This window comes from Thamnophis elegans, chromosome 3 (genome assembly GCF_009769535.1).
Source record: "Thamnophis elegans isolate rThaEle1 chromosome 3, rThaEle1.pri, whole genome shotgun sequence".
NCBI classification, from domain to species: domain Eukaryota; kingdom Metazoa; phylum Chordata; class Lepidosauria; order Squamata; family Colubridae; genus Thamnophis; species Thamnophis elegans.
The window spans coordinates 111,920,234-111,947,258 of NC_045543.1; the positions used below are offsets into that span (position 1 = coordinate 111,920,234).

Consider the following 27,025-nt stretch of genomic DNA (forward strand, 5'->3'; position numbering starts at 1 on the left):
TGGCGGTGCTGTAGGCACTGCCTGGGAACCAGTTCAGGGGTCTGGAAGGCCTGGGTTTCTGCCGCTTCCAGCAACCCAGGCAAACCACTAACGGTTCAGCCGAATTGGTCCGAACCGGTAGGAACCCACCACTGTGTGTGTGTGTGTGTGTGTGTGTGTGTGCGTGTGTACCATTTTGCCCAAAAATAAGAACTTGTATTGGGCGCACATGTAAAAATTGAGCAAGAACTTACTTTTGGGATAGGTCATATTACCTATTAATTGGTTTTTCTGCACACTGGAGTGCACTGGAGTAAATCAACCTCAGCAATTTTAACTTGTGTTGATATTTATTTATTCATTGGACTTGTATGGCTGTCTTTCTTATATGATGACTCTGGGTCATAGCAATAGCAGTAGACTTATATACCGCTTCATAGGCCTTTCAGGCCTCTCTAAGCGGTTTACAGAGAGTCAGCATATTGTCCCCAACAATCTGGGTCCTCATTTTACCCACCTCGGAAGGATGGAAGGCTGAGTCAACCCTGAGCCGGTGAGATTTGAACCGCTGACCTGCTGATCTAGCAGTAGCCTGCAGTGCTGCATTTAACCACTGCACCACCTTGCGTATCAAACTGGTGGTTCACGGGCCAGATGTGTCATATGCAGGCCATGCCCACCCGGGCTCCGTAAAGGCAAAAAACGTTGTGATACGTCACAATATGCCAAGTGACACACTTGTGCTCTAGGTAATTCAGGACAATCCATAAGGAACGTAAGTTGCCCCAGAATAACTGCTGGGGAATTCTGGGAGTTGAATTCCATACACATCTTAGGTTGAGAAACACTGGACTAGATTTCCACAAAATCCAAGCCAATTTTACTGTTTTATGATTGTGTAATACTTTGCATAGTGGTAAGCCTAAATCCAGTTTCTGTTCTGTATTCTATTATAGAATCAGCAGAATCCAGCACACACCAAATCTGACTATAAGAGAAGCTATAATGCAGAATATATTTGGAACCAGATCCTAATTTTTACATTTGACATGCTGTGCGGTGCTTTAGATAATGAAAAAAATTATTTATGTAGGCACATTATATCACAGATTAGAATATAATATTATACAAGGACACTGATTAAATAATCTGTTTTTCATCTTAATAAACATCTAATGGTAAGGTTGTATATAAAGCCAGATAGATTAAATGTATTCTGCCTAAAAAAGTAATTATTCTTGCTGTTAAGTAAATGTGCATATTTTGCGAAATTAATTCTGCTTCTAAATATAGAAAAGATTAAAGAGGTATGTAAATTATTGAAGCTATGTCACTTTTTAACCATGGAGACAAACATAATATATTCACATATTATGAAACATGAAATATTTTACAAAAAATAGATTTTATCAACTACAATTGTAGATTTAAATCTTTTTTAATTATTTTAATTGATATACAGGTAGTCCTCAACTTACCACCACAACCGAGCCTAAAATTTCTGTTGTGAGACATTTGTTAACTGAGTTTTGCCCCATTTCATGATCTTTGTTGCCACAGTTAAGTGAATCACTGCAGTTGATAAGTTAGTGTTGTGGCCCAGCAGGTGCTGTTGGAGCTGCCACCAGACTCCGACAGCGAGGGACTCTCTGAGTCGGCTCTGGAGGATGTGGTGGACCTTGGACAGGGTTCCGACTCCGAGCAGGGTGCAGAGAGGCTGGTTGGCCACCAGGAGGCACCTGAGCCTTGGACCAGTGGGGAGGAGACAAAGGAGAGTGAGCCGGAGGCCAGTAGTGAGTTGTCCCTGGATGCACGCCATCGAAGAGCTACTAGGCATCAGGAACAATTACGCAATTACAGGAGGTAATTGTACTCAGCTGGTGGTCATTAGGCTCCTCTCCAGACTATAAAAAGCTACTTGTGCACACGGCCCTCTTTGCAGAAGTCAACGCAGAATTGAATGTCAGAAGACAGTACTGTGAGCTTGGCAGCCTGGATTGCTGTCAAGCCTTATCTGTGTTTATTGCTGCCTGAGTTTGTCTGAGTTGCTGCCAAGGTCTTTATCTGTGTGTTTTGCTTGGCTTTCAGCCACCGAGGTTTTGGTGTCTTGCTATTAAAGTACATTCCAGTTAAGCTCGTCTCGGCATTCGTTACTGGATGGAGAAGGGGGGTCAGAACAAGTTAGTAACATGGTTGTTAAGTGAATCTGGCTTCCCCATTTACTTATCAGGTCACAAAAGGTCACATGACCTTGGGACACAGTAATGGTCATAAGTATGAACCAATTGCCAAGCATCTGAATTTTAATCATATGATCATGGGGATGCTAAGGTTGTAAGTCTGAAAATGGTCATGTCACTTTTTTCAGCACCGTTGTAACTTTGAACTAAATGAACTGTTGTAAATTGAGGACTATCTGTAATTGAAAATGAGTTGGTGATTTTTGGGAAGGAAATCAGTAGTTAGATTTGCAGAAATTGTTATTCAGTATATCATATTTTTCTGTCTCTTTTTCTGATATATATTTTTAAGATGACAAAATCCATTTACATGGAAGTTTTTGGTATTTAAAAGAATAACAGAAAAAGAAAAAAGACAAAGCAAACGGACAGATAATTCAAACCTCCATTTACATGAAATATACTTCTGCATATTCAAATAATTAACACTAATGAATTAGATATTTTTAATTCTGTGCAATTTTATTCTGAAATAGCTTCAGTGAGATTTGTATTATACTGTACCACAACTTATTTACTTCTTTATCCAAACAACCTATTACTTGAATGATCAGAAAAAAAATACTTCATACATCACATTCAATCAGGCCTGCACAACATTCAAACCACAGGCCACATGTAGCCTGCCAAGCTGCCTTGTGTGATCCTTCCATGCCTTTTGAAAACTCAGCAAATCCACTTCTACCAAATTGGATCCACTGCCAGAAAGGATCCACTGCTGCCAATTTTGCAGCCCCAAAGGATGCTTCGGAGCACCTCCAAAATCTTCAGGTCTCAGCAAGACTGCCAGCTCCATCACTGCAGTCACACTGCTAGTCACCAAACAGCTACTTGATACATCAGCTATTCCTTTGTAGCCCAATTATTTTCAATAGCAATGTGGCTCTTTCCCCTTCACGAATTAATCTGACTTGTATTAAATCAAGTTTTTTTAACCGTAGTTTTGAACCTAACTTGATGTGTTAGGTTATCTAAGCCAACCGTTTCTTTGAATTAGGAAATCCAGTGAGGCTATTTCTAAAACCTGGCTGCTGAGCTTCTATTTGAAGAGGTCCCTCAAAGGACATTCTACCTCTTCTCTAGAAACAGAGCCATCTCACTTCTCTGAATGGACATTTAACATCAATTCTACTGTAACTGAAACCTGTTCTAACTTGTCCTTTCTTGTACTTTCTTTGTATTTGAAAAATAATGTCATAATCTCTTTCATTCTCTCTTTAAGCTATCTATTTCAACCAGTTGTTACAAGGTTACTGCACTCTACTGACTAATAAATCACTACTGCAGATTTCAACCCATTTTTAAACTAAGTAAACACCTTTTTTTCAGTATTGAGGTTGGAGTTCGGGTTGAAGCATACAATTGTGAAGAATGGGCCAAAGGTCAAGCACGGCATATTAACAGTGCCTTTCTTATTTTCAATGCTATCAATAAACATGGAAATGTTCATATTCCCAGAATGAGTTCCATGTCCAAGGTGAGTTCTTTTTCAGCTGGAAAGGAAGACAATAGATAAATGAGTAGATAAAGCAAGATTATTTCTTTACTGATTTTTATAATTGCAACAATAACAGAAGAAATTAAGATATCCTGTAAATAAAGAAATTTCTTGATTTGAATTCTATATGAGGAATTGACTCTAAAGTGCTTTAGATTACATTTTACTTGGAAAATCATTTAGGCCAGTGAAAAAGAGCTAATTAATTTTGTTTTATTAATTATAGTGTCTCAAGCTTTTCAGAGTGCTGCTTTGTTTATTTACATATTTTCATCAAATAGTTGTCTTCATCCCCTGCTTTATCATAATGTTTATGTCACACACAATTTGTTACAGGACCATCAGCTATTCTTAAAATGAAGTATAATTACATTTAATTTAATATTACTTTTTAAAGAAAAGTTCACATATTATAGCTAATTCCTTGTTTACCTGCTTTGTTCATTTGGAGGATGGCTTAAGAAGGTACCATGGAGCTATTGCACGTAAGAAAATTCGATTATTCAGGTAAAAATAACCCTCAAAGATTACACAATTTGATAATTTGTTTATAATGGAATGACTGTTATTTCTCAGTTAATTTATTTAGAATTTAGAATTTTATTAACATTTATAGGCTGCCCTTTTCCCTGAGGGGACTCAGGGCGGCTCACATAAAATCAGGAGGGGGAATACAAACAATGACATAGACACATATAAGTAAAAATAATGAGCAACATTCATTCATCATTCGGGAGGGGCGGCTATCTTTGTCCCCAGGCCTGACGGGCTAGCCAGGTCTTAAGGGCTATGCGGAAGGCCTGGACGGTGGTGAGAGTACGAATCTCCACGGGGACTTGTTCCAAAGGGTCGGAGCAACTACTGAAAAGGCCCTCCTCCTTGTAGTTGCCAGCCGGCACTGGCTGGCCGATGGAATTCGGAGGAGGCCCAATCTATGAGATCTAATTGGTCGCAGGGAGGTAATTGGCAGAAGGCGGTCTCTCAAGTACGCAGATCCACTACCATGCAGGGCTTTATGGGTGACTAGTAGCACCTTGAAGCGCACCCGGAGATCGACAGGTAGCCAGCGCAGCTCGCGGAGGATAGGTGTTATGTGGGTGAACCGAGGTGCACCCACAATCACTCGCGCGGCCGCGTTCTGGACTAGCTGAAGTCGCCGGATGCTCTTCAAGGGCAGCCCCATGTAGAGCACATTGCAGTATTCCAGCCTAGAGGTCACAAGGGCCCGAGTGACTGTTGTGAGAGCCTCCCGATTCAGGTAGGGTCGCAACTGGCACACCAGGCGAACCTGGGCAAATGCCCCCCTGGTCACAGCCGTCAGGTGGTGGTCAAGAGATAGCTGTGGATCCAGGAGGACTCCCAAGTTGCGAACCCTCTCTGAGGTGTGTAAAATTTGCCCCCCCAGCCTGAGTGATGGAATATTGGTCGAATCTTTGGGAGGGAAGCACAACAGCCACTCGGTCTTTTCTGGGTTGAGTACAAGCTTGTTAGCCCTCATCCAGTCCATAACGGCCTCAAGGCCTCGGTTCATCACGTCTGCCGCTTCATTGAGTTGGCACGGGGCGGACAGATACAACTGGGTATCGTCCGCATATTGGTGGTATCTTATCCCATGCCTGCGGATGATCTCTCCCAGCGGTTTCATGTAGATGTTGAATAGTAGGGGGGATAAGACCGAACCCTGAGGCACCCCATATGTTAGGGGCCTAGGGGTCGATCTCTGCCCCCCCACTAACACCGACTGCGACCTGTCCGAGAGGTAGGAGGAGAACCACCGCAACACGGTGCCTCCCACTCCCACCTCCCGCAGTCGTCGCAGAAGGATACCATGGTCGATGGTATCGAAAGCCGCTGAGAGGTCAAGGAGAACCAGGATGGAGGGATATCCTCCATCTCTGGCTCTCCAAAGATCATCGGTCAATGCGACCAAAGCGGTTTCTGTGCTGTAACCGGGTCTGAAGCCTGACTGGAAGGGGTCGAGATAGCTAGCTTCCTCCAAGGACCGCTGGAGCTGGAAGGCCACCACCTTCTCAACAACCTTCCCTAGAAAGGGAAGGTTGGAGACTGGGCGATAGTTATTAAGAACATCTGGATCCAGAGATGGCTTTTTTAGGAGGGGGTCTCACCACCGCCGCTTTTAATGCGGCGGGGAAGTTCCCCTCCCGAAGAGAGGCGGTAACAACCGCCTGGATCCAGCCTCGTGTCACCTCACTGCTGTTAGTAACCAGCCATGAGGGACACGGGTCCAGTACACAGGTGGAGGCACTTACAGCCCTCATGGCCTTGTCCACATCCCCAGGGGCAACATCCTGAAACTCAACCCAGAGATGGTCTACTTGATCCTCTTGTGCCTCGGCTGGAACTGCAGAGCTGGAGTCCAAGTCCGACCGAAACCGAGCAATTTTGTCCGCTAAGAATTGGGCATAATCCTCAGCTCTGCCCTGCAAGGGTTCCCCCGCTTCCCTCTTATTTAATAGGGAGCGGGTTATCCTAAACAGGGCGGCTGGGCGAGACTCAGCGGACGCAACCAAGGTGGCTATATAAGATCTTTTCGCTGCCCTAAGTGCCCTGGTGTATTCCTTGGTGCTGGTGGTTACCATTGCTCGGTTCGATTCGGACTTATCGGACCTCCATCGGTGCTCTAGGCATCTCCTCCGGCGCTTCATCTCCCGGAGTTCCTCATTTAATTTAATCATTTAATCCAGAAATGACTACTTGATTTATGAAATATCAAACAAATATTCAGTTTGAGGCGTATTCCTGATAGGCGGTATGGAAAATACTTTGGAATAATGGAGCAGAACAGATTCAAGAAGATATTCCGGTGTATGGGTTGTAAGTGAAAGGAGAAAGGTTCTGTAATGCTTCCAGTTTTACCAGATAGTCATCTTTATTACTATAAGTGTTCATAAAAATCTGGAAGCCTTATCCTCACCTTGCATGCTGGATTTAATATTCCAATGTATTGAAAGGATAATGCTGGAATTTAGTTATCAGCATAAGGTATGTTTTAGCAATCACAGTTCTGTATTTTTCATTGATGGTTATTACAGTGATTCCTCGTCACATTTGTAAATGTAAACAAAATTAACATTTATAAACAGCAATTTAAAAAATACTTGGTTTGGGTAGTTTAAACCTATTTGGAAGTGTAGGATGCTCTTTGAAATCCATGTATTTCCTTAATATACTTTTGGCTTTATTTCCACATATGTATCTTACCTTCAGGAGATATGCTCTCTTGAAGAAAGAAAACTATTTCACACCTGATTTCTGGGACATTAGCGACCAGGTACTATTTATATTATTTGCACATTGATATCCATCAAGAAAATTGGATCATTTAGTGCAGGATGAGCAGTCTTTTTAAAGTTAGGACCAATTTTTAAATTTTTGGCCTCAGCTGCAAGGGATGTGGAAGTGATGTTACAAGACGTTCCAGGGCTAGTATTCTTTTTTTTTTCAGATTTAGACAACATTTTTATTGAACAGATAAGATAGAATTTGATTTAAAACTCTTAGGTTAAAGAGTATGCCCAAGTTTGCCATCTTATTGCTTCCTCTATTTATTTTTCTATGCCTTTCTTCCCCCCCACAGTTTTGGGCATTTTTAAGGATGGTTCAGTGGCTAAGATGCTGAACTTGTCGATCAGAATGGTCAGCAGTTCAGCAGTTTGAATCCCTAGTGCCACGTAATGGAGTGAGCTCCCGTTACTTGTCCCAGCTTCTGCCAGCCTAGCAGTTTGAAATCATGTAAAAAAATGCAAGTAGAAAAATAGGAACCACCTTGGGTGGGAAGGTAACAATGTTCCGTGTGCCTTCAGCATTTAGTCATGTTGGCCACATGACCACGGAGACATGGGTAGCATATTCTTGAGAAGCATGAAAAATGAAGCTATTTTTAAAAGCCCTGAGCTGGCCAGCCCTGATTTATTTATTTTATTTTTTCAAAACTTCAAAAATCTAGTACTCAGTACTATGTTTTTGGAATATTATTCTGTCCCACCAAACTTGGTTTACTTATCATCAGAATTGTTTTAAAATTAACCAGCTTTATATAATGCTGATAGCAGAGAGGACAGCAAGTGTGGTTTTATAGCACTGATTTTATGAGCATGTGATGGAAAGAAAAATCTTTCATCACAGGCATGTAATTCAGAGACATCTGTATCAGGATTTATACATGTTCCTAATGTGCTAATTGTGCAAATTATGGTGACAATTCTATATTTTTTTTAAATTAGCTCTACCACATTGAATTCAGTCAAATTTGATTCTGAGCATGTTCTTTGAATTCAGATTTAGTCCATTCCTTACTGCAGGTTTTTTTTAGCTTGATACTGTCATATATCAACAACTTAAAGAATGTCCTGTCAAATATGTGAGTTTAATTTATCAGAGAAACCGATACAGATAGATTTGTATTGACTTCATCATTTAAAAGATCTCAAGCTCGATCTCTAACTTTCCCAAACTGTAAAGAGTTAAAAACCCATGTATTTTCTAACTGGTTTGCAATTAATTGTCTATTTTAAATTTCAGTCACTCATAATCAAAAGCAATGTTACAGCACTGACTGTCTTGGCAGCAAAGCCTGGATGGGAGATATGTATGATTCTAAACCGTGTAGGTACTACTCATGTGTTTTCTTACAATAGACTTCAATAGACAATTCTTGTGTGCATGTCATAATTGTTTCTTTTTTTAAAAAAAAATCCTTTTACTTGGAGTAAAGATAACCGAAGACATGGGAATTGATTTAAAGCAGATTACATGCATTACAGTAGCAGAAAGGTCTCTTTTCTCTTCCTTAACCATTCTTTTTTGTTTTCTCCTATTTTTCTTGGTGATGGCAACAAAAGGTCCCTTTCAATCGCAAAAGATTCACTTTGTGTCAGCCTCTACTTTCCTTGCTTGCTATCGGCTGCCATAGAAATGGGGAGGGAGGGGGCTTGAGATATTTGGGAGGGGGAATTACTGGTGCTGGAGGAGTTATGAAGAAGGGAGTTTTGTTTTCACCATCTTCTCTGCATGCTGATGGCCTGGGTTTGGACTTGGTCAAGGCCAACCGTCTCACATAACAACTTGATGTGGCTTTTTGAAGATGTACCCCACATGACACCTTAGGGAGTTGCAGATTGGACATTGGGTTGGGGAATTGGGGGGACGGTGCTGGATAAACGTTTGATATGTACATGTTCGCGCCTTTTTGGCTCAGATCTTGTTTTCTTTTTCGCTGTTTTCAATTCATATCCAGTAAGTACGTTATCTCTATTCAAATGGAGTTGAGGGTTTTTTTTCTTGGATATTGAAGAAGGCATGCCTGACACCTTCCTTCTGACCAATCTCTCACTCTGAAGAGAACTGCAGCACTGCCCATCAAATTACAGAACTATACTCCCTCCCATCAGATTTACTTATCAAGAATATATTACAAAGTAAAACATGATTGATCATGACTAACTATTCAAAATGTGTCTTTTAAGTACCTATCAGTTAGGAATAATAAAGGCTGAAAAATAATGTGACCAAGAACATCATATTATTTTAGCAACTATAGAAAATACTGTCTATTGTCTGGATTTATTTTTGTTTACATTAAGACAATGGAGTCGAGATAGAGCTAATGCAAAGTAATTTTTTTGCAGTCCATAAGATATAACTGTTTAGGGGTTGCTATAGACTCACTTTTGTAGAATTAACCTAAAAAAGTTAAAGATAATCAACAAAATCATAACTGTTGATACTACAATTCTCATTAGTCTTATTTACAGTATATAATTCGGGGGGAAAGTTTTATTTGCTAAGTATGGGACATAAAATGTTTGGTAATAAAATAAATACCATTAATTACCTTTTATGTTAGTAGAAGGTAAACTTAAAAGAGAAGACCCCCAAATCTGCAGGAAACCGTGGCAGAACTTTGATTAGAATTTTCAGAATAATTTTCCCTTGATATGTGTTAAGGTTACAAATGCTACCCTTCTTGGCTAGTGCATGTTGAAATTGCATGTGTGAAGGATCAAGTTGAGGTACGTAGTTCCAGTGTATTCACTAGAGATTTACATATAAGAATAAAATTAAATATAGGTCTTCCAGAAGTTCACTGTGATTACTAAACATAACAAATGAATAAGTAGATCACGTAAATTATATTTAGTTTAAAGAAGAAAATTATTTTTTGCCCATTAAATGAGTACTCTAAATCTGTAAATTACAAATTAAAGATGCTTTTTAAATATTTCTGTGATGCCTATTAAAGTAATAAAATAGGTTCATACTATTACTTGCCTATTAGATCATATCTGATCTAGCTTTGGCTTATAAAACTTCATTCTACTCATGATCCCTGAGATTATTAATTCTTCTTTAAGCATTTGAATCTCCCCACCACATTAAAAGACAAACAAATTGTAAACTAAAGTTCTGCATTCTGTATTTAGACAAATTTATGACAAAGGCCCTGCAATGTCAGGAATTCCTAAAGGATGCTGATTTTATTTCTGGATTTAAACCCAGACTTGGCACGGAGATAGTTTTGGTTGCTGTAATGGAAGCAGTAAGTTAGTATTCATTCATCTCAGTGGCATTTCATGCTATAATGCTTTTGGAGTTCTTGAATGAGCTCAGAGTTGCAGGGAAGAGGCATGTTTTTAGTTGCTACTGTGAAACATCTGCTTAACCCCCTAGGGAAGAAGGATTCTGTCTTGGCTCTCCTGTGATTTAATACCTATATGAAGTTGTTGGAAAAGATCATTACTATTTGTATATCCTGAAGTAATACTTCGCCTTTTCCTGTTAAATTCCTATTAGCAATAGCACTTAGATTTATATACCACTTCACAGTGCTTTACAGCCCTCTCTAAATGGTTTACAGAGTCAGCATATGGCCCCCAACAATCTGGCTCACCATTTTACTGACCTCAGAAGGTTGGGTCAACCTTGAGCCTGGTGAGATTCAAACTACCAAATTGCAGGCAGCAGAAGTAGCCTGAAGTACTGCATTCTAATCACTGCACCACTACGGCTCTTGGGATATTTAAAGAGCTTGCCTGTGTCTTCAGACCTGATGGGAGTAGATGGGAGGAAAACAAGGTGAAGCCGAATTCAGATAAGACAGAATTGTTGCTGATTCCAGAGACTCGTCTCCAAGACAGTTTCTGAAGCATAACATCTTTAAGATTTAAAGATTTAAGAGTTGAAGATTTACTTCAACTCCAGAATTCCCCAGCCACTGTGTATTAAGAACTAAATGTACAGGAACATCTTAAAAAACATATCCACCTTAAACTTGCATTATAATATGCTAATATATGATATAACATGAAAATCTTCTTGACAAAACATTTTCAATTTTTTAGTTTCTTCCCCATATAGAAAAGCGTATTGGTGATAGGTTTGTATTCCTATTCATAAGTGGGAACACAAAGCAAGTCTTCAGCTATTTTAAAGGTCACTCAGATCCTAGGGAGCAGGTTATTCCTAAAAGAAATCTTCATATTTTCATCTATGCGTGCTATTATTCCTATTGTTAACATTACTTTTATCAAGATAAAACCGCTACTTCACACTGAATGCTATTCTTCTATTTATTTATTCGTTCTCTTTGCACAATTCCTAAATCTATATATCTGGTTCTGACATAAATTTATTTTATAGAAACTGAATTATTGGTCACAAAGTTATACTTTATTGTTGTATGATACTTGACTTACTTTATTTCAGGGAATGGTGCGTACTTATCTGGAGATTGTTTTTTAAAACGAAATCATTTTGTAACCTTAGTTTGTGTGATTGCATAATTCAGCATTAAAAATACTTTTTTCCCTAGACAAAAATGTACACTCTGGAGGAGGAAAATGCTTTGTCAATCAAGGTTGAAATGCAAATACAGATACCTTTGAAACTGGCATTCTTTCTTTTATCTAACTTCTCACTTCATAAGCATTGGACTAAATACTACTTGTAAGCATAATTTTGTATCTTTCATTTAGTATCTGTTCTTACAGCCTTAATTTTTTTTTTAAAAAAAGCTGGCATTTTGACAAATTTTTGATAATATAGACTAGTTTAATGAGAATAGAAATAAAGAAGATTGTGTGTGATATGTGAAATCATAGCAATATTTTAATTTCAAATATACAGCAATATAAGTCTAAACATTTTATAATGAAGGAAATCGATATACCTAAAAAAGACAAAGGATCTTTCAGGGAAGACTGTTTTAGCCAACGTAGAGACATATTAGACTGTAATCCCCCATGGGGCATGTGAGCAGCAAATGCCTGCAGAAAGAAGATTCAGAAAAGCTAAATGGATTCACAAACATGCCAAAAGGAACAGGTAGTGAAGGGAAAAGGAAAGGTTCGATCCACTGCTTGAAAAAAATGATCATATAGTGTAAGGTAATAGAGAAGAGGCTGAGGCCTTCCACTCCTATTTTGCCTCACCTTTGTTTCCAATAGGCAACTGCATTCAAATAGACTAAATTGCTATCCAAGGCAAGTAAAGGGATAGGAAACATCTGGCCACCATGAATTAATGTAAGTCTCCAGATCCAGATCAACTAGATCTCAGGGTTTTGATAGACCTTTCCAAGGCGCTTACTGTATTTTATTAATTTACACTCAGGTCCAAAGTATTCTTTACAGTACACTGAAAAGACAAAAGTACATCATCATCATCTAAAACATCGTCCGCAACTTGGGAGTCCTCCTGGATCCACAGCTGAGTTTTGATCACCATCTATCAGCTGTGACCAGGGGGGCATTTGCCCAGGTTCGCCTGGTGCGCCAGTTGCGGCCCTACCTGAATCGGGAGGCTCTCACGACAGTCACTCGAGCCCTTGTGATCTCTAAGCTGGAATACTGCAATGTGCTCTACATGGGGCTGCCCTTGAAGAGCACCCGGAGACTTCAGCTAGTACAGAACGCGGCCGCGCGAGTGATCGTGGGCGCACCTCGGTTCGCCCACATAACACCTATCCTCCGCGAGCTGCGCTGGCTGCCTGTGGATCTCCGGGTGCAATTCAAGGTCTTACTTACCACCCATAAAGCGCTCCATGGTAGTGGATCTGACTATCTGAGAGACCGCCTTCTGCCAATAACCTCCCTGCGTCCCATCAGATCGCATAGAGCGGGCCTCCTCCGTATTCCATCCGCCAGTCAGTGCCGACTGGCGACCACCCGGAGGAGAGCCTTCTCAGTTGCTGCTCCGACGCTATGGAACAATCTCCCCGTGGAGATTCGTACCCTGACCACAGTCCAGGCCTTCCGTACAGCACTCAAGATCTGGCTAGCCCGTCAGGCCTGGGGATAAATTTTATTGCCCCTCCCGAATGCTGAGTGAATGTTGTGTTTTAGTACTTTTTAGTTATCTCACATTTTTTTTTTCTCTGTAATTTGTCTTTCACCCCCTTTCCCTTACTATTGTAAGCCACCCTGAGTCCCCTCAGGGAAAAGGGCGGCCTATAAATGCTAAATAAATACGAAAAAATACGAAAAATAAAACAGGGGTTTCAAACTTGCGGCCCACAAGCCTGATATGTCATGCACTGGCCATGCCCACCCCGGTTAAGCAAAGTTGGGGAGGGAAGTCATGATACATCACATGACAACACGATTCTCACACCCCTGATCTAAAACCTCAGCATGAAATCAACATTTTTAACCAGCCTAGCAGCTAGGCCCAGTAATAGTAATAGCAATATATGTGTGTGTGTGTGTGTGTTTTATATTTGTGCTGATAAATAAATAAAGGGAGACTAGTATAGATCTATTTCAAGCTATTTAGCTCTCATCAGCTAGCCATACCCTTACTGGGATTCGAACCTGGGCTATATTACATCTTAGGTAGACGTCTTAGCCATTAAGTCTATAATATAACACAAATATAACAAAGGCAACAGTAAAAAAATATTGAGTTTCTGTCGTGATGGACTCTTGTGACGAGCCGATTGACAGATAATGGAAGCAGTTAGCTTCCTCCCATAATTGGGGCATACCAGGGGTTGTGACACTAAATACACACACACACACACACACACACACACACACAAACACAGACAAAAAACAACCCTTTAAAGCAGAACTGGTTAATCAGTTTAATAAGTCTGAATTTGTAAAAAGAAATCTTTGGTTTTTCATCCTCATTTCTTTAAAAACAAAAAAAGCTAAGACTTCAACAGATGTAACCTGAAACAGATTTCTACCAATTGAGATCTAAAGGTTACATAATGTCTGTTAGTTACTTTTCAGTGATACACAAAGCTCTAAACTTTATTTCTGTATGTCTTATATGCTTGTAGAAACTGTAGAGTCATGGAGTGTGTGACTGAAGAGGACAAAATATACCACATTACATCCTCAGAATCAGCTAATGGAAATAAACCCAGAGATTTTTTAATTCTTGTGTCTCAAAGGGAACCTTCTAACACAGAGTAAGTTATCAAATTTGAAAAAAAAAAAATTAAGTGTGTTTATGTGTGTGTGTTTGTATATTATTGTACATATATTCATATTCTTTGGTAATTTCTTCTCTGTGTTAAATGTGCATTGCAAACAGCATTGTTTATATAAACATACATACATACATACATACATGTGTATATATATACACATACACATACATACATACATACATGTGTATGTATGTATGTATGTATGTATGTATGTATGTATGTATGTATAAGGCAACAGTAAAAATATTGGGTTTCTGTCGTGATGGACTCTTGTGCCGAGCCGATTGACAGATGATGGAAGCAGTTAGCTTCCTCCCATAATTATGGTTTCCAGGGGTTGTGACACTAAATATATATATAAAAATGTCTTAGTGTTTCTTAGATTCTTGGTCCCAACTTTTGGAATTCTGATGAGCCCGGGGCTATTATCCCAACAAACCAGTGCTTTGGCTATAACTGCATACTTAATTCTTCATTTAATAATGCATTATAGAGGCATTCAGTGCTGCCACTTTTCAAGATGCTGTCCTGAGCTGCAGTAGGTGTTTTTAGGGAAACACGTAGAAATGGAGAGAAGAAAAAGAATGTAATAGTAGAGAGGCCCCTCTTTAATCATTGCCACCAATCTATGCTCATTACAACTTGCATTTGTCCACTAAATGTGCAGCTTCATAAGCAAAGACATTTTTTTTTGTCCTTTAATGATCATAACGCTACACTTAATTCGATTTAGAGATCCTTACATAATAGCAGTGAAGTCAATTGCTCTAACAGCTACTCTGCCTGCTCATCAGAACTACCACCAAAATGAAATCCAGTGTGCTGGATTCCTGATCCAGACTCATGAGGATTCCTCTTTGGTAAGTGGTTTGAAGTTACCTGCCATCTTTTTGTAAATTTTGGTTTCTTCCTTTTTTTTCTCCCTCATTCAGATATAAAAGTAATTTAATTCAAGACAACAGCATATTGGAATTACATCTAGCTGTAATTGTTTTTCACCTAAAGAAATTATTCTAATGGGGAGAGGAAAATGCTGAGCAGACATTTTCAATTCTTGTCTATTTCACACCAGTATTGGTTTTTTTTTTTTCAAAATTTTCATACACATTTTTGGTGATAATCGTGTTTCTCGGGGATCAAAAAAAATAAAACAGTGTCTTATTTTTTTTGATCCCTGAAATAAGTGCTTGGCCTTATTTTTGGGGAGGTCTTATTATAATTGAGGTGTAGGAAGTGGCGAGGGTGGGCACCTCATAACTGCTATGTTGCAATATTTTCGGGGAAGGCTTATTTTCAGGGGAGGGCTTATTTTAGCACATGCACTCAAAAGCCCGATTGGGCTTATTATCCAGGGAGGTCTTAGTTTTGGGGTAACAGGGTACATTGGAAATATTCACCAAATCCATTAAGAACCTAGACTTGATTCTTGAAGTATTTGACACACAATCATGTTTTTTAAAAAAAATCATGTTTTTATATAAAATGACAAATAAGTTTTTCTTTTATTCACTTTTAGGATTGTTACATAAATACCTGAGATATTTATATATTCGTTTACAAGTTACAAAAGAAAGGGGATGATATAACTTGAAAAAGTTTTAAATGAAAAGAAGTTTAATAGCTTCCCAAATAGCATCTGTGTGAATAAGTTGTTGTTTTTGGGGTACAGAAATATTTAAATTTCCTTTCATTCACTCCTCTCATCACATAGTCTTTTGGGATTAGGTGGGCTGAACCCTCTGTTTGATCATCAGTGAACTTTCATATCTAAGCAATAAAGCATAATTTGGCCTTCCAATGAACAACCAGTGTTTTAAGAATGGAGCCCTTAGGAAGTGATTGAAACAAATATCCCTGTTGTGTTTAGAAAGAAGCCACGCACCCATATGAAGTTTGGAATCCTCCATATTTAGTGCAATGTGATGTTAATGCTGGTTATAGCATGGATTAAATAACAATGACTGTATATTTTAAAGGTTTCTGTCTTCATCCATGGTGTACATAATATCATGCCTTACTTTGCTGGAAACCTTGCTTGTCTGTGGGAATCAATAGAAGATATAGCATCTATGTGCATCCAGTTCTTAGAATCAGAGAACAGCAAAATGAGCTACATTTAACGCACCAACATGGTATAAAAATGATAAAAATCCATGAAAACTTTATGAACTTTCAATTTAACAAAGCAATTGCCATCTACTTCTTTGAAATCATCATCATGACAATTGCACTATCATCCAAGGCTAACTGAATGACCATCTAACCATTTTCTAAATTTTACAAATATTCTTGTAAATGCAATCTATAATATTATTATATTTTAAATATTTTAGATGCAAATGTTCATTTTAAAATGAACTTAAACCTAAATTTTACAAATATTCTTGTAAATGCAATCTATAATATTATTACATTATAAATATTTTAGATGCAAATGTTTATTTTAAAGTGAACTTAAACCTGCTATTTATTATAATGTGTGTATTAGGAGTCTGGACTATAGATATGTTTCACAATTTTGAAACTGTATTTCTGTGCAAGTCACTTTGGCACATGTTCTGTATAATAAATCAGGCAACTTAAAATATGTTAGCTTTAATAAAAATGACGGCTAATTATAATTTTATATTATAATCTGATCAATATGATAAAGTTTATACAACATTCTGTTAAGTTGCCATCATTTATTTAGAAATTGTATTTTTCATAAGCAAATATTTGCTTAATGACATCACTGAGCAACCAAAATTCCAATTCCAATTGTGTTCTAAGTTGGGTATTACCTGTACTGAGCAAAGGCTGAGTGATTATGTAATATTTGGAAATATTTCCTTCCTGTTCAAAGCTAATGGGCCAATCAAACAATTTATAGCATATCCTATTGAAAGGCTTTTCATTTATCTCCAGGCCGTTTCCATTTATGCTAGGTTTTATCAATAATTAGAAGACAATGTGTACTTTTGGGATCTCCAAAAGCTTGCAGTTTTTATTTTAAGTCATATATTGAGAAGTATTATAGAAAAAAAACAAAAGTAATGGTCAAAAGTTAACAATCTTAGGTACTTTTGGTTTTCCTTTTTGTGGCCCAGGATTTTCTAGAACTTCTTCATAATCTGCACTCATTCCTTTCATCCACCGGCCAACAGTTGCTGCTCGATCTATTGGGGAGCAGGGGGGGGGAGAGGAAAAAATATATGAGAAATCAACTGTCTATTATTCCAGGATACAATTCTGTAATTTGTACAAGTATTTGTTGCAATCGTGTTTACATTGTTTTTTTATCCATGTTAAAGTTAGATAAAATTATAAAAAAATTCAAGTTGATTAAAAATATCAGTTAGTATTGATACTTTCTAACATTTCTAGCATTTACCCACAATTGATAAACCAAAAGCTACAATGCTATTTAATTTATTCCAATTTTATTCTTTCTACTCAAAAATAAATCTGATGTAGGTGACTCCTCCAAGAATTTGTAACAAGAATTCTACAATGCGTGGCTAATAAGTTTCATGATACTATTACTATAAAAATTATATTTCACTTCTGAAATTCTTCAGTGCTATATATATATATATGTATGTGTGTGTGTGTGTGTGTGTGTGTGTATATATATATATATATATACACACACACACACACACACACACATATATATAACAAAGGCAACAGTAAAAATAATGGCTTTGTCTGGCTTTGTCTCTTGTGATGAGCCGATAGACAGAGAAAGGAAGCATACCAGGGGTTATGACACAAAATTACATATGTATGTATGTATGTATGTATGTGTATATATGTATATATATGTATGTGTGTATATATATGTATGTATATATGTATATGTATACACACACACACACACACACACATATGTATACACACAGGTAGTCCTTGACTTAATGGCCACAATTAAGCCCAAAATTTCTGTTGCTAAGTGAAACAGTTGTTAAGTGAAATTTGCTCAATTTTATGACCTTTCTTGCCACAATTAAGTGAGTCTGCAATTGTAAAGTTAGTAACATGGTTGTTAAGTGAATCTGGCTTCCCCATTGACTGTCAGGTCATGCAAAAGGTGATCACATGACCTCAGGACACTGCAACCGTCAAATCTGAATCCGTTACCAAGCATCTGAATTTTGATCATGTGACATGGGGCTGATGAAACGGTCATAGGTGTGAAAAACAGTCATGTTGTAGACTGTTTTCCTCATTGCCATTGTAACTGTGAATGGTCACTAAATGAATTGTTGTAAGTTGAGATGCTTCCTGTATATATAGAGAGAGAATTGTGAATACTTTCTCGAGCTGCAACAGCTGATATGTTTTGGAATATATTTAAACAGATATCAAATGACCTGTTAAAAATTGGATAATATTGGATAACACATTAAATTTATCAATACAATCTGAAAAAAAGGCTTGTTCAGTGTGTTTTGTAATTATCTAGCTAGAGTTCATAACAGAAAGCTCTGTACATATAACTCTGTCTTCTTAATAAACAGAAATTCTAAGCTTCTCACCTGAGTTTTGATTTTCTGGACAGTCTCTTTTAAAGTGCTCCACAGATCCACAAATTCTACAAGATCCTCCTATAAAAGCATAAATATAAATAATTTAATTGAATGCAATATATATAAATTGCACGCTGCCATGTATATTAATTTGTTGTGGCTCAACAGTAGCCGGCTGAGCTGTTCGTTGAATCTGACTGCGATGAACACTATGGGACTGCCCTGGAGGCTGAGGAAGACTCGGGGGGGGGGGGTGTCAAAGTCAGAGCAGGGACTAGAGAGGCCTGTTGGCTACCAGATGGCATCTGTGTCAGGGAGCAGTGAGGAAGAACAGAGGGAAGCTGTCCCTGACGTGTGTTTGTGTAGGGTTGAGAGGAGGGGGGAACAACTTTGGAAAAAGGCTCACAGAAGGAAATAGGAACAGGTGGCTACTGATTGGCCCCTCCCAGAGAGCTTACAGGTGAGGCGACGGGAGGGGAACTTTGCAGGAAACAATAGTTTACTAATCCAGGGTAGTAAAAGGTTGGGAGAACTTTGTGAGTTCAAACCTTGTTTTCACAGAGATAATTTTCTGGGCTCCTAGCCAAGGGGTTGCTTATCTCCCTCCTTAGTTGTGGCAGACAGCCAAGTCTGCATCAGTATAAATTAGAGGCTTGGAACAGAACATTAATTGTACCTTTATTTTTTAAATGAAGCATAAATGCAGGGGGGGGGGGGGGAATTGGGTTTTTTTAAAAAATGTATCCGTCAATGAAAATTACAATACATTCTATTTTAACAGAAAAAGTTACTAGACTTTAAATTAACATAAGACTCATTAATAATTAGTAGCAGACTGCAATAGTTGTAGGAAACACTTTCTGTAGATTAGAATCTATCATGTACAGATGAGAAAAGGAAAGTAGTTCAGATAGTCAGTAAAATCTGTGGCCATTCTATGCCTCGCAAGGGCTGGATAAAGACAAATTATGTTTGAACAGCAGGTGTAATTCTGTGAAGCTTTCAAGATTGTGAAGACCTTTTTCTTTTTATCTACTTATTTTGATATCCTCTCTCCATGATATGTCCCCCACCATCACAGACACACAAAGTAAAGAAAAACAAGTGAATTTTTAAGATGTGCCTTACTTTATCTTTAACCCAGCCCATTCTTTCCCATTGCTTAGCTATTTTAACAATTATATCTACTACAGCTTCACCTACTTCTTCCTCTAGATGGGCATCTTCAGCTGCTTAAACATAAAAGAGAAGGGAAAGGATACAAATAAGGTACTTGGTGAAAACCCTTTCCTGATAGGGGTTCACTTTGACTAGGAGGTTAATTTACTAAGATTTCTTTTCTTGAAAAGACTGATGAAAGATTTCTTTCTGCTTTTGTTGCCAAATGAAATTCTTCCCTGAAATTGAAATTAACCAGAATTTTACCCAATTATTTTTTCTGAAATTTGAAAAGACTTTTTGTTATGTCTTTCTCTGCTTCTTTTATTCTTGATTATTATGTTCTTTGTAAATATTTTAATAAAAGTTTAAGAATGGAAATGAAAAGCAAAATCTTCGCTATATTTGTCCTATTTAAATTCTGAAAAATTGCTGACATTCTAAAGTTAAACATTAAAGAATCATCCCAGGATTGCTTTGTCAATTACTGTTCTAACACCCATTCTAAAATTTCCACTCCTGGAAAATCTAAATAAAATCTAAATAGAATGTACTACTGAAAGTTCACTAAAATTATTCACCTTTTATTGTCTTTACTAAATAACTTGTCAAACATGTCCGGTACATATTATTTAAATATATGGTAAAAGATGCACTAAGTAAGCACAATAATATAATATATAGATGGGAACCTCTAACTCTCTATTATTAAGATAATTTCAAAACTTTTCCTGTTGCTGCAGATTAGGAGATTTTAATGTGAAAAGGTAAATAAAACCTATATATATCTTCTAATCTTCAAAGAGGATACTGTATTTTGTTTTGTTTTTTTGAATAGAACTAACATGGCAAAGATCATTGGATGTTGCTGCTGTGTAAAATAATGGTGTAAAGTATTTTCTTGCAGAATTTTTCAAGAGAGAGAATTTGTAGAATTTATCAAGAGATCTACATGTGTTCCTTGATAAGCCAACTGCATTCACTCAAGATAAGAAAAATATTCTGAAGCACGTCAACAATCCAGTTTTTAAGAAAATAATGGGATTTTCTTTAAAAAAATTGGCCTTACCTTCAGCATAAAGCCCTTTAGGATTATCAGGACAGGACCTTGAGAGATGGCCCATTTCCCCACAAATAAAGCATTTGGCATATGGAAATTCCCCTGAAAGAAATTCATATAGTTTGTGTCATGAAAGAAATACATCAAGATTTTATAAATCATAATCCTAACATGGAATATTTAAATCAATATTACCCTCATAATTGGTGGCATTTATCATGCGGAGAACCATAGTTATTACACATACCAAGAGCTGGATCTAGTTTGGCTTTGCATTTGTTAATTTCATGTTCAGTAGAGCCACATCGGTAACAAATTCCTGTTCCCATGTCTTGGCTTTCAAGGACAGCTGGACAATCTGCAACCCCATGGCCTGGTTTTCGACAGTGGAAGCAAACCTTTGATAGTACAAGGAGAATTACCATGTGAATTCATGATGGATTTAAAGCAATATCTTTTTACACTAACTACTTCTCAACCTAATCTTACCATCGCATATTACAAGTAGAAACTACACACACATATAATCAGATACTCTCCGAATAGAAATGCTTCAGAGAAAGGATATATTTTCAGAAATCTTCCTCTTCACAGCACTGTCTGAATCCATTACTATTCACTTCCCCACTAATTACATTTGCATTTTATAAAAAAATCTTGTAATTTAACCCTTACTCTGGAAGCCAAAATTTTTTGAAGTGAAAAGCTACTCATCTCACCCGATCATATAATTAACAACTGTTTTTAATCAACAGAATTTTGCAAGAAAAACATCCTACAATCTATATATATTGAATAGGATGCTAGAAGTTCCAGAACATTAACCCTGCATTAACACTAACCCTAACACTAAAGGCAAAATTATACATACTAATGAATAGGCCAGAACAAAAAACAAGGTTGATTATGTATTATTTAAATGTCATTAAAATTAAGTATATTTAATATGATTAGTTTATTTAAATGTTTTGCCCTTCCATTAAAAATTACAATCTGATAAATAGCTTGTGGAAGTCCTTAGAGGTCACATCTAAGATTTTAACAAATGTTGTGCACTAATATACATGTATCTCTGGTTTAAGTAATTTCTGTATAGGAACTTTCTTATGACCATCTGCTCCTGTGAGTTTCTTAAAGAATATAGAAATTGCACATTAAACAATAGCGAGTAAACCAGTGGATTATTGAACAAATCAACCCGAATTCTCACAAGACACAAATGACCAAGCTCAAATTAGCCTACTTGGTACACATTATGCAAAACCTCTGTGCTCTGGAAAAGGCTCTAATGCTGGGAAAAGTGGAAGAAAAAAATGACAACCATCAGCATTGTGGGCTGACTCAGTTACATTGATGATAGGTCAAAGTTAGGTAAGGATCATCATGGAGAAAATCTATATCAGTGATGGCTAACCTTTTTGCCATCGTGTGCCAAAAGCGGGGAGAGTGCAGGGGGGGTTATGCCCAGGTATGCCCACACCAATCATGGTGCTATGGGCAACCTGAAAGTTTGGGAACGGACTTCTGGGTTGCCTATAGAGCCGTTTTTAACCCTCCGGAAGCCTCCAGAGGGAGAAAAACAGCCCAATGAGAAAACCGGAAGTCTGTTCCCGAACATCCGGTTTGCGCGTTGGGTTGTTTTTCGCCCTCCGAAGGCTTCCGGAAAGCCTTCAGAGGGTAAAAAGCACCCAAAAATGAAGGACAAAGTCATCTCGCCAGCGCTTAGACATGTTAGAGCTGACAGGGTAACGCGTTGTATGCCCTAACAAATGGCTCCGCATGCAACCTGTGGCATATGTGCCATAGGTTCACCATCGCGGATCTATATGATCACTAAGAAACAACACTAACTCTTAGTTGGCATGCAATCAATAATATGAACAAATTTGTTTCTTTCCAATACTGCTCCATCTTCTTGCATTCTGTCTGGCTCTGATGTATCCTCATAAAGATGAAACAACAAATAAAAGTGAGACTGATAAAGTAAAGTTACTGTCAGCAATTTATTTTTATCAGTCAGAAAATACTAGATGGAGTGGGACACAATTGTTCATGCTTGAAACTAGACTGAATGTATCATTTTATTCTTTTACAAATAAAATAATCCTTTCAACTCAGCCTCTTTGGTAGAAAATGTAAAACCATCTTAGAGATTAAATGCCAAAAATTTTAACAATTTTATGTGCCAATTGTTCAGAGCAGGTTATTTTTTAGAAACAGCACACAATATTCTTGAAAAATATCCAACTGGGCAAAAAAAGTATAAATCCCTTATTTTTATTCAATCTCCCTTGGCTGCAGTCCCTATTTGCACTTAAAAAAAAGAAAGTATTAAACAGTGAAAAACAGAAAAACAAGAGATTATTTTACCATTATATTCTTCTTAATTTCCTGGCGCTTTACTCTCCTCTGTTCTCGCCGGTTGTCCTTTTTCAAAGCTGTTGCTATTTCTTCCTCTGCCTGATGACTATCAATCAACTGGCCATTGTGCAACATCTGTGAGTTCTTTTTTAAGTATTCCATAAAGCCATTGACATCTTCATTCAGGTAATCTTTTTTCTTCTTATTTTTCTTTTTCACTTGGTTGTTCTTTAAAGAAAATCTATCTGAAGAGTTCTGCCTTTTATTTGTTTCTACAGTTCCAGCAGCCCCATTTTTCAGATCATCCCATGGTGTTGCATCTAGGGCTTTCTTGTTATGTGTGACCCTTGCTCGAGCCCATCTTGTCATGGCTTCATCCAAATCTTCCTACAAAATCCACATGTTTACTGCCATTGATAAATTCAATCTAATTATAATAGTCATAGGTGCATAAAAATATCAGGTGGTTATGAAAATCATGACTTACTGTATTTCTTCCTTCAAAAACTTACACTAGCAAAAGGAAGGCTATTCTATAATGCTTCCTGGCTATCTGTTTTTAATTTACAAAGGAATTTTGGCATAGCATCTCAACATTTAATCAATGAAGTGACAGTCATCAGATCACTGTATGAAGAAAATGAAAGTAATTGTGAGCCAATAGAAAGAGCTTCTAACAATTATAGAAGCACTAAAGGTAGAGGTAAAGGTTCCCCTCGCACATATGAATCGTTCCCGACGGTAGGGGGCGGCGATCATCTCCGTTTCAAAGCTGAAGAGCCAACGCTGTTCAAAGACGTCTCCATGGTCATGTGGCTGGCATGACTAAACACTGAAGGCACATGGAACGCTGTTACCTTCCCACCAAAGGTGGTCCCTATTTTTCTACTTGCATTCTTTATCTACTTTCGAATTGCTAGGTTGGCAGAAGCTGGGACAAGTAACAGGAGCTCACTCCGTTATGTGGCACTAGGGATTCGAACTGCTGACCTTTCTGATCAACAAGCTCAGTGTCTTAGCTACTGAGCCTTTATAGAAGTACTAAGACATCACAAATTTTACTGTACATTTCATTCAAAAAGTAACAAAAATGTAGCAGATGTTTTGTAGAGCATGATGTTCATGGGGAACCAGAGCTTTCTAAACGACATAGGCTGCAAGTCTCCAGGCCTGCTGTTATGGAAAATGATGGTAGAATCCTTTGGTTTGAGCAACTCTTTACATATATTGCAGCAAGTATGTGGAGCTTTTGTTCTACCAAGAAATACTTTGTGCTTTTTAAACACAAAAGCCATATGTACTATAACATAGTGGTCTCCAACCTTGGCAACTTTAAGACTTGTGGACTTCAACTCCCAGAGTTCTGGGAACTCTGGGAATTGAAGTCCATAGGTCTTAAAGTTGCCAAGATTGCAGACCACTGCTATAACAGACTGAAGGAAGGGCTCACAGGTAGAGTCTGGAACCAATTATGTCTCTATTAAACTATTAAGGTGCTCACCTGAAAGGAGCCACTGAAGATCCGGGCCTTTCTATTGGTCAGTGGTTAAGTGGCAACCAATGTATGGGCTCAAAACTTGTGTTAGATCTCAAGTAGAAGACACAAATAAGTCAATGTGTGTTTCATGGTCAAATGGCCATGACTTTCTCCTGGGCACTTCCTCTACAGATTTGGCGACATGTTTATGGGACCTATCTCTCTAGCCAAAGGTGATAAATCAGGAAACTGCAACTGGGTCAGGAATGCAATCACTCCTGAACTCTACCATTGGTTTAGGACTGTTGCCTCTTATGGCAGCAGGAATGCATTCCACAGCCCAGGATATAGCAGTTCTCTCTAGGAACAGCAATCTCTCTCTCTCAAGGTGTCCACAGCTTTAACAGTGTGACCCTCTGCTTGCCTACTTCCTGTGAGTCCTCCAGCTCCTTCCCCCTGCCTCTTCCTGTTCTGTTCAAGGGACCAGATTCCAGCCAATCAGGAAGTGCTGGCTGATTGGCCTATCAGAGATCAGGTTTTTAATTACTGTAATTACTAAAGTTTTTATCTGATGGAAATACCTGAACAGCTCAGGGAGAGAAAGATACACCACCAGCAGCTGTAATTCTTTGTGTGAATTTGTAAGATGAAAAAGCTGCTGATAGTTACTTTTTAAAATGGCTAAACAGATGGTGTCTTCTTTTGATTTAGTGCAATCCAGTAAGATGGGCAGCTCTCAATTATACTTACAAGACCTGCTGTGCCATTAGTTTCTTCCCAAAAGGAAACAAGGAGTTTTTCCTCATGGGAACAGATAATATAAAAAGTTTCATTAATGGTTCTTCAAGTATTAAAAAATCAGAATCCATACCAAAGAATGATTAATCCTAAAGCCCAGTCCACAAACTTGTCATACTAGAACTTAAGTACACACTCTTCTTGGCAGAGATGGTATTTCTACTTAATGATGGCTGCTCCATATTTAACCATATCTATTAAACGAAGATGGAAAGCAAGTAGTTAACTGGTAAATTATATACATCTAGGCAGAGAGAACTGTTGCTTGTGTACTTCTTTTTCAGAATGGCACATGTCCAATTTTGCAACTGTATCACCAAGTGACAAAGGCAGTAGAGGCTCACTCATTCTAAACATCTGAAAATTCATCTGAAAAGAATTAGGCCAGAGTTGAGCAGTTTGTTGTCCTACAAATTTTGGACTTCAACTCCCATCATCCTATATTATTTACCATATACTCTAGGCAGGGTTGAAGGGCTTGGACATGTATAATACCTGGAGGTCCAACATACTGTCCTCAGCAAAAGCATACACACAGTTTTTTTTAAAAGAAAAGTTGCAGTTGTCAATTTAGTGAATAGAGGGAGCTCCAAAAAGCTGCACAACCCTCCCCCCCAATCAAAACGCATTGAAATTTAATTAAAACTAAAGAAATAAAATGCAGTCAATATATTATCTATCATCACAACAGCACTGCAACATTTCAAAAAGAAAACTTATAGGTGCAAATCTTCATGAAGGACAGGGTGGTGAACTCAGTTCTGGCATCAGCAACGTTTTTGAGCCTTGAAATGACATGCCTTCCTGAAACCACCTGTCCTCTCCAGATGTGCTCTAGGAAAAACTCTCCAAACTTCCAGTCAGTACCGGAATTCTGAATGGAACTTCTGGGTGTACTAACACATCTGGTGATCAGGTTGGAAAGACTAACACGTGGTCAGAAGCTAATGGTTCTTGTCCCGGGGACTTGGCAGTCGCTCTACGGGATTTCACAGCGAAGATTTTCACAGCCTACCTAAAGATACCGATGAAATGAGCTGTTCAGAGCCCAAACTTTCCGGGGAAGCCGATGAGCGCCAGAGGAGCTTCCTAAAACTTAGTTCCCAGAATTTAGGCTGATCCAGATTATAGGAGTAACTCCATTTTATCTTCCGCGCCGCGTATCTGATTGTCCGGAAGGCCTTTTCCGCACCACGCAGTTGCGCACCGAGAACAGAAAGTGCGGGCACCAATGCGACAAAACGCCTCCAGAACAGTCGAAAACTACAGCCTGTAAAGGAAAGAGCGGCCGAAAAAAAAATACACATCTAGGCACCGCTCTTCCGGGAAGTGGATGAGGCAGCAGTTTTATGACGTGACCAAGCAAGGGCGGAGTCAAAGGAACTTAAGGCGTGGTCAATGCGTAAAGATTAATATCTTCTAAAGATGGGGAAATAGGGATCCCGTTCTCTAGATCCACCGACTCCTGTCCCTTCATAATTACA

At 38.2% G+C, this 27,025-nt stretch overlaps 2 protein-coding genes across 3 annotated transcripts in view; one reads left to right on the forward strand and one right to left on the reverse strand.

Annotated features, from left to right (window-relative positions):
• Positions 1-16,472, forward strand: part of ACOT12 (acyl-CoA thioesterase 12) — a 32,917-nt gene extending 16,445 nt beyond the window's left edge. Inside the window, exons 8-15 of the mRNA XM_032214243.1 lie at positions 3,549-3,696; positions 4,169-4,224; positions 6,946-7,009; positions 8,260-8,343; positions 11,549-11,682; positions 14,024-14,155; positions 14,910-15,036; positions 16,153-16,472. Of these exons, the coding sequence (XP_032070134.1) occupies positions 3,549-3,696; positions 4,169-4,224; positions 6,946-7,009; positions 8,260-8,343; positions 11,549-11,682; positions 14,024-14,155; positions 14,910-15,036; positions 16,153-16,296 (889 nt within the window). The 3' untranslated portion in view covers positions 16,297-16,472. The remainder of the gene's footprint in view (positions 1-3,548; positions 3,697-4,168; positions 4,225-6,945; positions 7,010-8,259; positions 8,344-11,548; positions 11,683-14,023; positions 14,156-14,909; positions 15,037-16,152) is intronic.
• A 661-nt stretch (positions 16,473-17,133) lies between these two features.
• Positions 17,134-26,848, reverse strand: ZCCHC9 (zinc finger CCHC-type containing 9). 2 transcript variants are annotated; one of them, XM_032214345.1, is made up of 6 exons: positions 26,557-26,848; positions 23,276-23,653; positions 21,153-21,303; positions 20,915-21,007; positions 18,697-18,765; positions 17,134-17,334 (listed from the first exon to the last, which is right to left on the reverse strand). In XM_032214345.1, the coding sequence occupies exons 2-6, from the start codon at positions 23,633-23,635 to the stop codon at positions 17,216-17,218; spliced, it is 792 nt and encodes a 263-aa protein (XP_032070236.1). In that variant the 5' UTR covers positions 23,636-23,653; positions 26,557-26,848; the 3' UTR covers positions 17,134-17,215. The 2 variants fall into 2 exon arrangements, with proteins under 2 accessions (XP_032070236.1, XP_032070237.1); XM_032214346.1 differs by having other exon boundaries at positions 23,276-23,673; positions 26,557-26,841.
• Positions 26,849-27,025: the final 177 nt, after the last annotated feature.

Excerpts from the sequence above, each read along its gene's own strand:
- ZCCHC9 (XM_032214345.1), bottom strand. The coding sequence starts at position 23,635 with ATGACAAGATGGGCTCGAGCAAGGGTCACACATAACAAGAAAGCCCTA. Across the intron at positions 21,304-23,275 it reads AAATTAAGAAGAATATAATG|GTTTGCTTCCACTGTCGAAA; the intron begins GTAAAATAATCT and ends GTACTATCAAAG. Across the intron at positions 21,008-21,152 it reads CAAACTAGATCCAGCTCTTG|GGGAATTTCCATATGCCAAA; the intron begins GTATGTGTAATA and ends AATTTCTTTCAG.